Below are 15,482 nucleotides of genomic sequence, written 5' to 3' on the forward strand. Positions count from 1 at the left end.
TTACGGAGTGTATCTCATTCTCCCTCCCCAGACTCCCATGGCCTCTCCTCGTAAGGAACCAGTAGTCCAGACCCAGCAGCCTGAATCCAGCCTGGCCAGGCCCAGAACAGCCTCTCCTGTGAGGTCTGAGGGGAAGAGGAGCCTGGGACTGGGGCCTGGGCAAATGGAGGAAGCTCTGGACAGGCTGCTCATGAAGTCCTCCAGCCGTCGGGACAGCTACAGCGACAGCACAGATGATGAGGAGGTAACAATTTCATTGATAATTAGTAACAATTGATATCAAGAACCACAATGGGAATGAGTCTGTAAACTATTGAGTTTTTAATGATTTTTAATGTGTGTATTGTTTCACTCGGCTGAGGCAACTGGACATTTTGTCAAATTCATGAATGACTAAACAATGGATTTATTTATCCATTCATTCATTACTTAATTCATTCAGGTGGAGGAGGCCTTCAGCCCATCTCTGGAGCAGGGCCGACAAGCCTGGGATCGTAGTATCTACCAGACCCCCAGCAGTAACCTCACTCTGGAGAGACTCCGCCAGTATGAGACCCCCTGTGAGCTGGATGACACCATCCGCTCTGCCTACTACTCTTCCAACCTGTCACTGTCCAACCTCAGCAAAAGGTAAAGATTATATCCTACTGCTGATATTACTCATGTTAGCCTGTTATCCCGGAGAGGGGAGGGCCTGTTATCCCGGAGAGGGGAGAGGGCCTGTTATCCCGGAGAGGGGAGAGGGCCTGTTATCCCGGAGAGGGGAGGGCCTGTTATCCCGGAGAGGGGAGGGCCTGTTATCCCGGAGAGGGGAGGGCCTGTTATCCCGGAGAGGGGAGGGCCTGTTATCCCGGATCTAAACATTCTGAAAAATACAGTTTTTAAAAAAAATTTATTTGTGTTTTCGAAAGATGAGCTTGAAATGTGGATAATAATAATAAATAAACATTATTTCCTACCACTGCAGCAGCTGCTCTTCCTGGGGTCCAGCAAAATTAAGGCAGTTTATACAATTTTAAAACATTAAAATACATTCACAGATTTCACAACACATTGTGTGCCCTCAGGCCCCTAATCCACCACTACCACATATCTACAATACTAAATCCATGTGTGTGTATGCATTCAACGTGTCAATACCTCTCAAAAACACAAGTAGTGATGAAGTCTATCTGTCCTCCACTTTGAGCCAGGAGCGGTTGATATGTATATTAATGTTAGCTCTCTGTGTACATCCAAGGGCCAGCCGTGCTGCCCTGTTCTGAGCCAAATGCAATTTTCCTAAGTCCCTTTGTGGCACCTGATTGAACAGTCGTCCAGGTGAGACCAAACACCTGAAAGCACCTTGTCTCCCGAGTGGCACAGCATCTCCGTGTAAGAGGTCGTCACTAGAGTCCCTGGTTCGAATCCAGGCTGTACCCACATCCGGCTGTGATTGGGAGTACCCATAGTGCAGCGCACAATTGGCCCAGTGTCGTCCAGGTTTGGCCGGGTTTGGCTGTCATTTGTAAATAAGAATTTGTTCTTAACTGACTTGCTTCGTTAAATTAAAAAACTAGGGCCTGTAGGACCTGCCTTGTTGATAGTGTTGTTAAGAAGGTAGAAACTAGGACCTGTAGGACCTGCCTTGTTGATAGTGTTGTTAAGAAGGTAGAAACTAGGGCCTGTAGGACCTGCCTTGTTGATAGTGTTGTTAAGAAGGTAGAAACTAGGGCTTGTAGGACCTGCCTTGTTGATAGTGTTGTTAAGAAGGTAGAAACTAGGGCCTGTAGGACCTGCCTTGTTGATAGTGTTGTTAAGAAGGTAGAAACTAGGGCCTGTAGGACCTGCCTTGTTGATAGTGTTGTTAAGAAGGTAGAAACTAGGGCCTGTAGGACCTGCCTTGTTGATAGTGTTGTTAAGAAGGTAGAAACTAGGGCCTGTAGGACCTGCCTTGTTGATAGTGTTGTTAAGAAGGTAGAAACTAGGGCCTGTAGGACCTGCCTTGTTGATAGTGTTGTTAAGAAGGTAGAAACTAGGGCCTGTAGGACCTGCCTTGTTGATAGTGTTAAGGTAGAGCAGTGCTTTATTATGGACTGACTAGAGTAACCAATGAGAGGTGATATAGTTTCCAGGTCATTAGTACCGTAACCAATGAGAGGTGATATAGTTTCCAGGTCATTAGTACCGTAACCAATGAGAGGTGATATAGTTTCCAGGTCATTAGTACCGTAACCAATGAGAGGTGATATAGTTTCCAGGTCATTAGTACCGTAACCAATGAGAGGTGATATAGTTTCCAGGTCATTAGTACCGTAACCAATGAGAGGTGATATAGTTTCCAGGTCATTAGTACCGTAACCAATGAGAGGTGATATAGTTTCCAGGTCATTAGTACCGTAACCAATGAGAGGTGATATAGTTTCCAGGTCATTAGTACCGTAACCAATGAGAGGTGTAACCAATGAGAGGTGATATAGTTTCCAGGTCATTAGTACCGTAACCAATGAGAGGTGATATAGTTTCCAGGTCATTAGTACCGTAACCAATGAGAGGTGATATAGTTTCCAGGTCATTAGTACCGTAACCAATGAGAGGTGATATAGTTTCCAGGTCATTAGTACCGTAACCAATGAGAGGTGATATAGTTTCCAGGTCATTAGTACCGTAACCAATGAGAGGTGATATAGTTTCCAGGTCATTAGTACCGTAACCAATGAGAGGTGATATAGTTTCCAGGTCATTAGTACCGTAACCAATGAGAGGTGATATAGTTTCCAGGTCATTAGTACAGTAACCAATGAGAGGTGATATAGTTTCCAGGTCATTAGTACAGTAACCAATGAGAGGTGATATAGTTTCCAGGTCATTAGTACAGTAACCAATGAGAGGTGATATAGTTTCCAGGTCATTAGTACCGTAACCAATGAGAGGTGATATAGTTTCCAGGTCATTAGTACCGTAACCAATGAGAGGTGACTCATTGCAGTCAGGTGAAATGTAATGAAAAGTGTTTTTATTCTACCTGACAGACAATAATATTGTATGATCTGTTCTACACAAGATATTTCTATGATAACCTTATAGACTAAGAATGCCACGTCAGTTTAACACTGTGCTTCAGCTTCTACTTGCTCTGTGGGGTCTAAACCAGGTTACAGTAAACAACCTTGCAACAACCGTTGGTTTAAAAATCACTTATTTTAATATAATAATAATAATATAATAATAATATAATATAACTTATTTGATGGATTCCTTGTGTTCTATTTCCGCAGGTGTCCCTCCTCCTCCCCTCGGGTCCCTGACCTGACCACCACCCCTCAACCTATGGTATTATCTCCAGAAGCCCCCAGTCCCGACCCCCTGCCTCTCCCTCGACCACCACACTTCAACCACACCCTGACAGACAACAGACAGGACATGGATGAGTTTGTGCCGGTAAGAGCAGGGGAACACTAGGACCTGTCTGAAAGAATAAGTACTTTGACCGTCCTGGTTTCCTCCATTCATTTCTCTCAAAGCACATTGGAGGTCCAAGGGAGCCTCTCATGGGCAGAGGAGGCAAGGATGTAATGTGCATTATCCATGTAATTATGTAACTAAACTCAGCAAAAAAAAAAAGAAATGTCCCTTATTCAGGACCCCGTCTTTCAAAGATAATTCGTAAAAATCCAAATAACTTCACTGATCTTCATTCTAAAGGGTTTAAACACTGTTTCCCCATGCTTGTTCAATGAACCACAAAAAATTAATGAACATGCACCTGTGGAACGGTCGTTAAGACTCTAACAGCTTACAGACGCTAGGCAATTAAGGTCACAGTTATGAAAACTTAGGACACTAAAGAGGCCTTTCTATTGACTCTGAAAAACACCAAAAGAAAGATGCCCAAGGTCCCTGCTCATCTGCGTGAACATGTCTTATGCATGCTGAAAGGATGCATGAGGACTGCAGATGTGGCCAGGGCAATAAATTGTATTGTCCGTACTGAGACGCAGACGGACAGCTGATCGTCCTCGCAGTGGCAGGCCACATGTAACACCTGCACAGGATCGGTACATCTGAACATCACACCTGCAGGGACAGGTACAGGATGGTAACAACAACTGCCTGAGTTACACCAGGGACGCACAATCCCTCCATCAGTGCTCAGACTGTCTGCAAATGGCTGAGAGAGGCTGGACTGAGGGCTTGTAGTAGGCCTGTTGTAAGGCAGGTCCTCACCAGACATCACCGGCAACAACGTCGCCTATGGGCACAAACCCACCGTCGCTGGACCAGACAGGACTGGCAAAAAGTGCTCTTCCCTGATGAGTCACGGTTTTGTCTCACCAGGGGTGATGGTCGGATTTGCGTTTATTGTCGAAGGAATGAGCGTTACACCGAGGCCTGTACTCTGGAGCCGGATCGATGTGGAGGTGGAGGGTCCGTCATGGTCTGGGGCGGTGTATCACAGCATCATCGGACTGAGCAGCTTGTCATTGCAGGCAAACTCAACGCTGTGCATTACAGGGAAGACATCCTCCTCCCTCATGTGGTACCCTTCCTGCAGGCTCATCCTGACATGACCCTCCAGCATGACGATGCCACCAGCCATACTGCTCGTTCTGTGCGTGATTTCCTGCAAGACAGGAATGTCAGTGTTCTGCCATGGCCAGCGAAGAGCCCGGATCTCAATGCCATTGAGCATTTCTTGGACCTGTTGGATCGGAGGGTGAGGGCTAGGGCCATTCCCCCCCAGAAATGTCCAGGAACTTGCAGGTGGCTTGGTGGAAGAGTTGGGTAACATCTCACAGCAAGAACTGGCAGATCTGGTGCAGTACATGAGGAGGAGATGCACTGCAGTACTTAATGCAGCTGGTGGCCACTTGTTCAGTTTATCTGTTGTTGAATCTTATGTTCATACAAATATTTACACATGTTAAGTTTGCTGAAAATAAACGCATTTAACAGTGGAAGGACGTTTCTTTTTATGCTGAGTTTGTGTAGTATTCAGTATTCAGTTCCTTTTCAGCGCAGTTTGATTCCAACGGCGTTTGTTTACCACTGTCTGTTCGTCAGGACGTGGAGCTGAAAGTGTCCCTTGTGAAGTCTGAGAAAGGAAGCCTGGGGTTTACTCTGACCAAAGGGAACGACCTGGGCTGTTACATCCATGACATCATCCAGGACCCTGCCAAGGGAGACGGCAGGCTGCGTCCCGGGGATCGCATGATCATGGTACACATCTGCTGAATGTAGCTACTGAACACTCAATCTGGTTTTCCTTGATTCCTCACCTCCTCCTCCAATGCGTTTTAAGGAGGTGAGGAGAGACTTTGGGTCTCCTTCTCCAATGCAGTTTGAGGACACACGGAGAGAGGATACGAGAAATTGAAGACAAATTGATAGTCATGTTTTAACACTCCCTGTCATGCTTTATCACAAGCATACTAACAACCCCCCTTCAGGTGAACAACAAAGATGTGTCCAACATGGGTCACACTGAGGTGGTGAACCTGGTGAGAGCGGCCCCCAGGGTGGTCGATCTAGTGGTAGGAAGGGTTCTCGAGGCTCCTAAACCCCCTATAGAAGCACACCTACTGTCGGACATCTCCTTCCAGTGCCCTGACCAAACATTAGGTAAGAGAGATCTATTTACACTGCCTAAAATGATCTATTTATCTCACGTGTATCATCTCAACTGTTGAACTGTTGAAAATATCTGTGTTGCTTTGGAGTTATCAACCTCAGTGATGATGATTGTAAAGAACTTGTGACTTGGACAGAGCTCAAGAAAGCACAATATGTAAAAGGGTGTTAGATTGCAGTTTGAAAGGAATGTGTGGTGGGGGGTTTTGACACTAAATGAGCTTCCACTGCCTTGCTGTGGTGTTTTAGGTGACCACTTTTGGTTCAGAAGGTCAGGATTGTGTTCATTAGGCACCAAACAGAAGAGAATGGAACAGGTATAACTGAACTTTTGGTTCAGAAGGTCAGGGTTGTGTTCATTAGGCACCAAACAGAAGAGAATGGAACAGGTATAACCAAGCTTTTGGTTCAGAAGGTCAGGGTTGTGTTCATTAGGCACCAAACAGAAGAGAATGGAACCGGTATAACCAAGCTTTTTGTTCAGAAGGTCAGGGTTGTGTTCATTAGGCCGAGCTGGACTTCAGTTTTCCATAGCAACACATTTTTAAAACATATTATTTTCGCTGCAGGGACGTTGTTGGACGGGGGAAGTGACTGTGTATGTGGTGTTGTTCATAAAGCTTAACGGTGTTGTGTCTCTCCCTACAGGTCTAGTATTAGACAGTGTGTTGTATCTCTCCCTACAGGTCTAGTATTAGACAGTGTGTTGTCTCTCCCTACAGGTCTAGTATTAGACAGTGTGTTGTCTCTCCCTACAGGTCTAGTATTAGACAGTGTGTTGTCTCTCCCTACAGGTCTAGTATTAGACAGTGACAGTGTGTACAGTGTGTTGTCTCTCCCTACAGGTCTAGTATTAGACAGTGTGTTGTCTCTCCCTACAGGTCTAGTATTAGACAGTGTGTTGTCTCTCCCTACAGGTCTAGTATTAGACAGTGTGTTGTCTCTCCCTACAGGTCTAGTATTAGACAGTGTGTTGTCTCTCCCTACAGGTCTAGTATTAGACAGTGTGTTGTCTCTCCCTACAGGTCTAGTATTGGACAGTGTGTTGTCTCTCCCTACAGGTCTAGTATTAGACAGTGTGTTGTCTCTCCCTACAGGTCTAGTATTAGACAGTGTGTTGTCTCTCCCTACAGGTCTAGTATTAGACAGTGTGTTGTCTCTCCCTACAGGTCTAGTATTGGACAGTGTGTTGTCTCTCCCTACAGGTCTAGTATTAGACAGTGTGTTGTCTCTCCCTACAGGTCTAGTATTAGACAGTGTGTTGTCTCTCCCTACAGGTCTAGTATTAGACAGTGTGTTGTCTCTCCCTACAGGTCTAGTATTAGACAGTGTGTTGTCTCTCCCTACAGGTCTAGTATTAGACAGTGTGTTGTCTCTCCCTACAGGTCTAGTATTAGACAGTGTGTTGTCTCTCCCTACAGGTCTAGTATTAGACAGTGTGTTGTCTCTCCCTACAGGTCTAGTATTGGACAGTGTGTTGTCTCTCCCTACAGGTCTAGTATTAGACAGTGTGTACAGGGTGTTGTCTCTCCCTACAGGTCTAGTATTAGACAGTGTGTTGTCTCTCCCTACAGGTCTAGTATTAGACAGTGTGTTGTCTCTCCCTACAGGTCTAGTATTAGACAGTGTGTTGTCTCTCCCTACAGGTCTAGTATTAGACAGTGTGTACAGGGTGTTGTCTCTCCCTACAGGTCTAGTATTAGACAGTGTGTACAGGGTGTTGTCTCTCCCTACAGGTCTAGTATTGGACAGTGTGTACAGGGTGTTGTCTCTCCCTACAGGTCTAGTATTAGACAGTGTGTACAGGGTGTTGTCTCTCTCCCTACAGGTCTAGTATTAGACAGTGACAGTGTGTACAGGGTGTTGTCTCTCTCCCTACAGGTCTAGTATTGGACAGTGTGTACAGGGTGTTGTCTCTCTCCCTACAGGTCTAGTATTGGACAGGGACAGTGTGTACAGGGTGTTGTCTCTCTCCCTACAGGTCTAGTATTGGACAGGTACAGGGTGTACAGGGTGTTGTATCTCCCTAAAGGTCTAGTATTGGACAGTGACAGTGTGTACAGGGTGTTGTATCTCCCTAAAGGTCTAGTATTAGACAGTGACAGAGTGTACAGGGTGTTGTGTCTCTCCCTGCAGGTCTAGTATTGGACAGTGTGTACAGGGTGTTGTCTCTCCCTACAGGTCTAGTATTAGACAGTGTGTACAGGGTGTTGTCTCTCTCCCTACAGGTCTAGTATTGGACAGTGACAGTGTGTACAGGGTGTTGTCTCTCCCTACATGTCTAGTATTGGACAGTGTGTACAGGGTGTTGTGTCTCTCCCTACAGGTCTAGTATTAGACGGGGACAGTGTGTACAGGGTGTTGTCTCTCTCCCTACAGGTCTAGTATTAGACAGTGACAGTGTGTACAGGGTGTTGTCTCTCCCTACAGGTCTAGTATTAGACAGTGACAGTGTGTACAGGGTGTTGTCTCTCCCTACAGGTCTAGTATTAGACAGTGACAGTGTGTACAGGGTGTTGTCTCTCCCTACAGGTCTAGTATTGGACAGTGTGTACAGGGTGTTGTGTCTCCCTACAGGTCTAGTATTAGACAGTGACAGTGTGTACAGGGTGTTGTCTCTCCCTACAGGTCTAGTATTAGACAGTGACAGTGTGTACAGCGTGTTGTTCATAAGGCTTAACGTTGTGTCTCCCTACAGGTCTAGTATTGGATGGGGGCAGTGACAGTGTGTACGGGGTGTTGTTCATAAAGGAGGTACTGCCTGGCTCGGTGGCGCTGCTGGAGGGGAGTCTGAGGCCCTTGGACCTGGTCCACTATATCAACGGAGCTCCAACTCTGGACCTGACCCTCAATGAGAGCTGCAGGCTGCTGGAGATCTCCCTCAGGGAGCTCACTATCAAAGCTACAAGGTAAACTTAACCCTCAGCCTGAATTCCAAATAGACCCCTAGCCCCTACACACTAGGCACTTTGGGTTAGGTGTAGACCTGCGAGAGATCTCCAGCAGCCTGTATGTACCATAAACACGTTTTTTTTCCAGGAAATGTCCTTTACTATTTACCATTCAGTCCATTTCTGTGCAAGGCAGTGCTTGCCAACTAGTGCCAAAGAGGTTTGGAACTGAGAGACTCAATAAATGATTACTTGCTATAATGCCCTCTTCAGATACCCGTCCAAGAGGTACATGTGTTCATTATCCTTGACCTAATTGATCTCTCTATCTCTCTTCTCCCTCCAGGGATGGGAAACCAGTGTCTCCAGGACAGAAGAGTATTTCTTTTCTCAACAACAACGTCAGTCCTGAAGTCTCCAGCAGCCTCAACGGTAAGTACTTGTAAAAGCCTACCCATACAAATCGTAGACTGTTATCCTTTGAAAGATTTGCTGAATGTGTATAGCATTATGGTACATATACAGTAAGTACATCCAGTCAAGTTCTCTTCACAATCAGGAAGTATACAATACCCCTATACTTGTTCCACATTTTGTTGTTACAGCCTGAATTTTAAATTTAGATTTTATGTTACTGATCTACACACAATACCCCACATTTTATTTTTTATGACTAGCCAAATCAAAATCAAATCAAAATCAAATCAATTCAAATGTATTTGTCACATACACATGGTTAGCAGATGTTAATGCGAGTGTAGCGAAATGCTTGTGCTTCTAGTTCCGACAATGCAGTAATAACCAACAAGTAATCTAACTAACAATTCCAAAACTACTGTCTTATACACAGTGTAAGGGGATAAAGAATATGTACATAAGGATATATGAATGAGTGATGGTACAGAGCAGCATAGGCAAGATACAGTAGATGGTATTGAGTGCAGTATATACATATGAGATGAGTATGTAAACAAAGTGGCATAGTTAAAGTGGCTAGTGATACATGTATTACATAAGGATGCAGTCGATGATATAGAGTACAGTATATACGTATGCATATGAGATGAATAATGTAGGGTAAGTAACATTATATAAGGTAGCATTGTTTAAAGTGGCTAGTGATATATTTACATCATTTCCCATCAATTCCCATTATTAAAGTGGCTGGAGTTGAGTCAGTGTCAATGTCAGTGTGTTGGCAGCAGCCACTCAATGTTAGTGGTGGCTGTTTAACAGTCTGATGGCCTTGAGATAGAAGCTGTTTTTCAATCTCTCGGTCCCAGCTTTGATGCACCTGTACTGACCTCGCCTTCTGGATGATAGCGGGGTGAACAGGCAGTGGCTCGGGTGGTTGATGTCCTTGATGATCTTTATGGCCTTCCTGTAACATCAGGTGGTGTAGGTGTCCTGGAGGGCAGGTAGTTTGCCCCCGGTGATGCGATGTGCAGACCTCACTACCCTCTGGAGAGCCTTACGGTTGAGGGCGGAGCAGTTGCCGTACCAGGCGGTGATACAGCCCGCCAGGATGCTCTCGATTGTGCATCTGTAGAAGTTTGTGAGTGCTTTTGGTGGCAAGCTGAATTTCTTCAGCCTCCTGAGGTTGAAGAGGCGCTGCTGCGCCTTCTTCACGATGCTGTCTGTGTGAGTGGACCAATTCAGTTTGTCTGTGATGTGTATGCCGAGGAACTTAACTTGCTACCCTCTCCACTACTGTTCCATCGATGTGGATAGGGGGGTGTTCCCTCTGCTGTTTCCTGAAGCCAATCTCTGTACCCCACACATACAATTATCTGTAAGGTCCCTCAACTGTGTAGTGAATTTCAAGCAACGACCAAGGTTTTTTTAAAGTTCTCAAGGGATGCCACCGATTGGTAGATGTAAAAATAATAATAATAATAATTAAAAAGCCATTTCTGAATGTCTCTTTGAGCGTGGTGTGGTGAAGTTATCAATTAGGCTTTTGATTGTCACTACAAAGATACAGGCGTCCTTCCTAACTTAGTTGCCGGACAGGAAGGAAACTGCTCAGGGATTTCACCATGAGGCCACTGCTGACTTTTTAAAACAGTTAAAGTTTAATGCCTGTGATAGGAGAAAACTGAGGATGGATCAACAACACTGTAATGACTCTACAATACTAATCTAATTGACAGAGTTAAAAGAAGGAAGCCTGTTCAGAATAAAAATATTCCAAAACATAAATCCTGTTTACATCAAGGCACTAAAGTAATACTGCAAAAAATATGGCAAAGCAATTCACTTTTTGTCCTGAATACTAAGTGTTATGTTTGGGGCAAATCCAATACAACACGTCAATGAGAACCTCTCTCCATATTTTCAAGCATAGTGGTGGCTGCATCATGTTATGGGTATGCTTGTAATCGTTAAGGACTTTTCAGGATAAAGAAACATAATGGAGCTGAGCACAGGCAAAACCTGGTTCAGTCTGCTTTCCATCAGATGATGAATTCACCTTTCAGCAGGACAATAACCTAAAACACAAGGCCTAATACACACTGGATTTGCTTACCAAGAAGACTTTTGATGTTCCTGGGTGGCCTAGTTACAGTTTTGACATAAACCAGCTTGAAAATGTATGGCAAAACATGAAAATGGCTGTCTAGCAATGATCAACTTGACAGAGCTTGAAGATTTTTTTAAATAATAATGTGCAAATATTGTACAATCCAGGTGTGTATAAAGCTCTTAGACACACCGCTGAAATTGCTGCCAACGGTGATTCGAACATGTATTGACTTGTGAATACCATTGTAAATTAGATTTCTGTATTTCATTTTCAATAAATTTGCAAACACTTCTAAAAACATGTTTTCACTTCATTATGGGGTATTGTATGTAGATGGGTGACAAAAATATATATATTTAATCCATTTTTTAATTCAGGCTGTAAACACAACAAACTGTGGAGTAAATCAAGGGGTATGAACACTTTCTGAAGGCGCTGCATGTTATGAACAATATATGCCTTCTTCAACATAACGCTGGTATGTTGTTGTGGAGTATGATGTGACTGTTCTCCCCCCTGTTACAGATTATGTCTTGGGGGCTGATCACAGAGAAACAGAGGCCTTCTCTACACTATGTCCTCCAGAGGTAACTACACCTGCTTTATTCAGTCTACTACTTTCCTATTGTTGGATAGATTGACAACACTTGCTTTACATGTGACTATAGCAACTCAACTTCAGGCACTTACACACATTTAAATTGTATTAACTGTGCTATAAGGATATGCAATTGGGGTAACTCTGCTATAAGGATATGCAATTGGGTTAACTCGGCCAGAAGGATATGCAATTGGGTTAACTCTGCTATAAGGATATGCAATTGGGTTAACTTGGTCAGAAGGATATGCAATTGGGTTAACTCTGCTATAAGGATATGCAATTGGGTTAACTTGGCCAGAAGGATATGCAATTGGGTTAACTTGGCCAGAAGGATATGCAATTGGGTTAACTTGGCCAGAAGGATATGCAATTGGGTTAACTTGGCCAGAAGGATATGCAATTGGGTTAACTTGGCCAGAAGGATATGCAATTGGGTTAACTCTGCTATAAGGTGATGCTCTTGATTGGTACAGCTGTAGAACTTTTTGAGGATCTGATGACCCATGCCAAATATTTTCAGTCTCCTGAGGGGGAATAGGTGGAGTTGTGCCCTCTACATAACTGTATTGGTGTATTTGGACCATAATAGTTTGTTGGTGACGTGGACACCAAGGAACTTGAAGCTCTCAACCCGCTCCACTGCAGCCCTGTCGATGTGAATGGGGGCGTATCAGTGAAGTCACTTGCCAGTTGGTCAGTGCATGCTCGGAGTACACGTCCTGGTAATCCGTCTGGCCCTGCGGCCTTGTGAATGTTGACCTGTTTAAAGGTCTTACTGACCGGCTACGGAGAGCGTGATCACACAGTCGTTCAGAACAACTGATGCTCTCGTGCATGCTTCAGTGTTGCTTGCCTCGAAGCGCGCGTAGAAGTCATTCGGCTACCGTCACTGGGCAGCTCGTGGCTGGGCTTTGTTTTGTATTTCGTAATAGTTTGCAAGCCCTGCCGGCGTAGTAGGATTCAATCTTAGTCCTGTATTGACGCTTTGCTTGTTTGATGGTTCGTCTGAGGGCATAGTGGGATTTCTTATAAGCGTCCGGATTAGTGTTCCGCTCCTTGAAAGCAGCTGCTCTAGCCTTTCGCTCCGTGCGGAGTGACGGAAGTGGGGACAACAGTCCGTGGCTGAGGTCCTTAATGATCTCCTTGGCCTTCCTGAGCCACCTGGTGTTGTAAGTGTCCTGGAGTGCAGGCAGTGTGCACCCAGTGACGCGTTTGGCTGAGCGTACCACCCTCAAGAGCCTTGCCGTCCGTGGTGGTGGAGTTGCCGTACCAGGCTGCGATGCAGCCTGACAATATGCTCTCGATGGTGCTCCTGTAGAACACTGAGAGCCCGAGGGGACAGGCCAAGTTTCTTCAGAGTTTGAAGAGTCACTGTCATGCCTTCACCGGGGTATCTGTGGTTTGACCATTTCAGCTCCTTGTAGATGTTTATGGTACAATGTAAATGTAATGTTAAATGTTTTTGACCATTTCCCTGTTGATGGCTATAAGGATATGTCCTTTAGTAGTCAATAAAAGGTGTAGACTAAAGTGTTCTGATCTGTTGACTCCAACCTGTGTGTGTCTTGAGATTTTCGATTGCCCCTGGACATTGGACAGTCAAAGTAATATTCTAATTCTGTTTTGTTGTGCTTCCAGGAGGAGATCATTCAGTTGGACCTTGACAAGCCTGCGGCAGGAGGCCTAGGCTTCTCTGTTATCGGAGGAGAGAGGGGCATCTTTGTCAAGTCCATCACCCCTGGTGGCATAGCAGATCGTACAGGACGGCTGCAAGTGGGGGATAGACTGCTCAAAGTAAGTCTGATTGACTCTTACGGTGGTGTTTTCAATGTAATAACAGCTCTTGTCCACTAGGTGGTGATCTTTGACCATAACTCATCTGAATGCAGGGTTGTGCACAAGGGCACGTCGTAATAAACATTTTACCCTGTTTCCCCCTACCATACATGACGCAGTTAAGAGGTTTCTAGCTGACGGTGTATCTATCCATCAGGTGAACGAGGAGCTGATGACTGGTGTGTCTCACACTAAAGCTGTCACAACTATCCGAAAGGTCAAAGGACTGGTCCACCTCATAGTGTCCAGACCGCCCGACCAAAACCCCAACACCTACCTGGCCTATCTCCCCATCATCTCTGACAAGTGCAACGGCAACAGTGACGACATTGGGGTGAAGACTAAACCGTCTAGTCCACCTGATGAGAACAGTAGCCCTCCTGACATACCGCCAATAGGTAAGTTACTACTCTTTATCCCTACAGATTTGCGTGTTGAAGGGTATGTTGAAAAGTTCAATTTTTCTGATGCCTGCTCCTCACTGTTGTCAACACCATGTGCCAGTTTGACAGTCTTCTTCTCTCCTGTGTTCGTCACCCAGACTATGATGTAGGTTCAATGGAACGGAGGACGAGAGAGGGTGAGGTGGAGAACACAGAGCTGTCTGAAGACACAGACCGTGACGGTTCCTCTCTACCAGAGGACTCTCCTGAGGTGGGTACATACTGTGATGGTTCCTCTCTACCAGGGGACTCTCCTGAGGTGGGTACATACTCTGGGGAGGACCTGTCTCTAAGGCGGGGCTATTCAACTACAAATCAAATCAAATGTATTTATATAGCCCTTCGTACATCAGCTGATATCTCAAAGTGCTGTACAGAAACCCAGCCTAAAAACTCAAACAGCAAGAAATGCAGGTGTAGAAGCATGGTGGCTAGCAAAAACTCCCTAGGAAGAAACCTAGCTATGAGGAACCAGGCTATGAGGGGTGGCCAGTCCTCTTCTGGCTGTACCGGGTAGAGATTAAAACAGAACATGGCCAAGATGTTCAAATGTTCATAAATGACCAGCAGGTTCAAATAATAATAATCACAGTAGTTGTCGAGGGTGCAGCAAGTCAGCACCTCAGGAGTAAATGTCAGTTGGCTTTTCATAGCCGATCATTAAGAGTATCTCTACCGCTCCTGCTGTCTCTAGAGAGTTGAAAACAGCAGGTCTGTGACAGGTCAGGGTTCCATAGACGCAGGCAGAACAGTTGAAACCGGAGCAGCAGCACGGCCAGGTGGACTGGGGACAGCAAGGAGTCATCATGTCAGGTAGTCCTGAGGCATGGTCCTAGGGCTCAGGTCCTCTGAGAGAGAGAAAGAAAAGAGAGAGAGATAGAGAATTAGAGAGAGCATACATAAATTCACACAGGACACCGGATAAGACAGGAGAAGTACTCCAGATATAACAAACTGACCCTAGCCCCCCAACACATAAACTACTGCAGCATAAATACTGGAGGCTGAGACAGGAGGGGTCAGGAGACACTGTGATCCCATACTATGATACCCCCAGACGGGGCCAAACAGCCAGGATATAACCCCACGCATTTTGCCAAAGCACAGCCCCCACACCACTAGAGGGGGATATCTTCAACCACCAACTTACCATCCTGAGACAAGGCCGAGTATAGCCCACAAAGATCTCCGCCACGGCACAACTGAAGGGGGGGCGCCAACCCAGACAGGGAGATCACGTCAGTGACTCAACCCACTCAAGTGACGGCATGGAAGAGAACCAGTAAGCCAGTGACTCAGCCCCTGTAATAGGGTTAGAAGCAGATAATCCCAGTAGAGAGAGGGGAACCAGCCAGGCAGAGACAGCAAGGGCGGTTCGTTGCTCCAGAGCCTTTCCATTCACCTTCACACTCCTGGGCCAGACTACACTCAATCAAATGACCTACTGAAGAGATGAGTCTTCAGTAAAGACTTAAAGGTTGAGACCGAGTCTGCGTCTCTCACATGGGTAGGCAGGCCATTCCATAAAAATTGAGCTCTATAGGAGAAAGCCCTGCCTCCAGCTGTTTGCTTAG

General features: G+C 45.5%; 1 protein-coding gene and 2 long non-coding RNA genes across 7 annotated transcripts in view; all 3 read left to right on the forward strand.

Annotated features, from left to right (window-relative positions):
• Positions 1-15,482, forward strand: part of ptpn13 (protein tyrosine phosphatase non-receptor type 13) — a 178,994-nt gene that overhangs the window by 156,292 nt on the left and 7,220 nt on the right. For all 4 annotated transcript variants that reach the window (XM_052458562.1, XM_052458564.1, XM_052458563.1 and 1 more), the window contains 11 exons: positions 32-244; positions 443-630; positions 3,258-3,420; positions 5,044-5,199; positions 5,430-5,601; positions 8,309-8,519; positions 8,848-8,933; positions 11,554-11,615; positions 13,268-13,423; positions 13,623-13,863; positions 14,007-14,119. In XM_052458562.1, coding sequence (XP_052314522.1) covers positions 32-244; positions 443-630; positions 3,258-3,420; positions 5,044-5,199; positions 5,430-5,601; positions 8,309-8,519; positions 8,848-8,933; positions 11,554-11,615; positions 13,268-13,423; positions 13,623-13,863; positions 14,007-14,119 — 1,761 coding nt within the window. The remainder of the gene's footprint in view (positions 1-31; positions 245-442; positions 631-3,257; positions 3,421-5,043; positions 5,200-5,429; positions 5,602-8,308; positions 8,520-8,847; positions 8,934-11,553; positions 11,616-13,267; positions 13,424-13,622; positions 13,864-14,006; positions 14,120-15,482) is intronic.
• Positions 2,104-2,967, forward strand: LOC127906434 (uncharacterized). The gene is made up of 3 exons (XR_008061368.1): positions 2,104-2,392; positions 2,451-2,744; positions 2,871-2,967. It is a non-coding gene; the product is annotated as an uncharacterized LOC127906434 (long non-coding RNA).
• Positions 5,887-8,299, forward strand: LOC127906433 (uncharacterized). 2 transcript variants are annotated; one of them, XR_008061366.1, is made up of 4 exons: positions 5,887-6,258; positions 6,369-6,404; positions 6,456-7,067; positions 7,149-8,299. It is a non-coding gene; the product is annotated as an uncharacterized LOC127906433 (long non-coding RNA). The 2 variants fall into 2 exon arrangements; XR_008061367.1 differs by lacking the exon at positions 5,887-6,258 and having other exon boundaries at positions 6,276-6,404; positions 6,456-6,779.

Source organism: Oncorhynchus keta, chromosome 12, assembly GCF_023373465.1.
Source record: "Oncorhynchus keta strain PuntledgeMale-10-30-2019 chromosome 12, Oket_V2, whole genome shotgun sequence".
Lineage (NCBI taxonomy): Eukaryota > Metazoa > Chordata > Actinopteri > Salmoniformes > Salmonidae > Oncorhynchus > Oncorhynchus keta.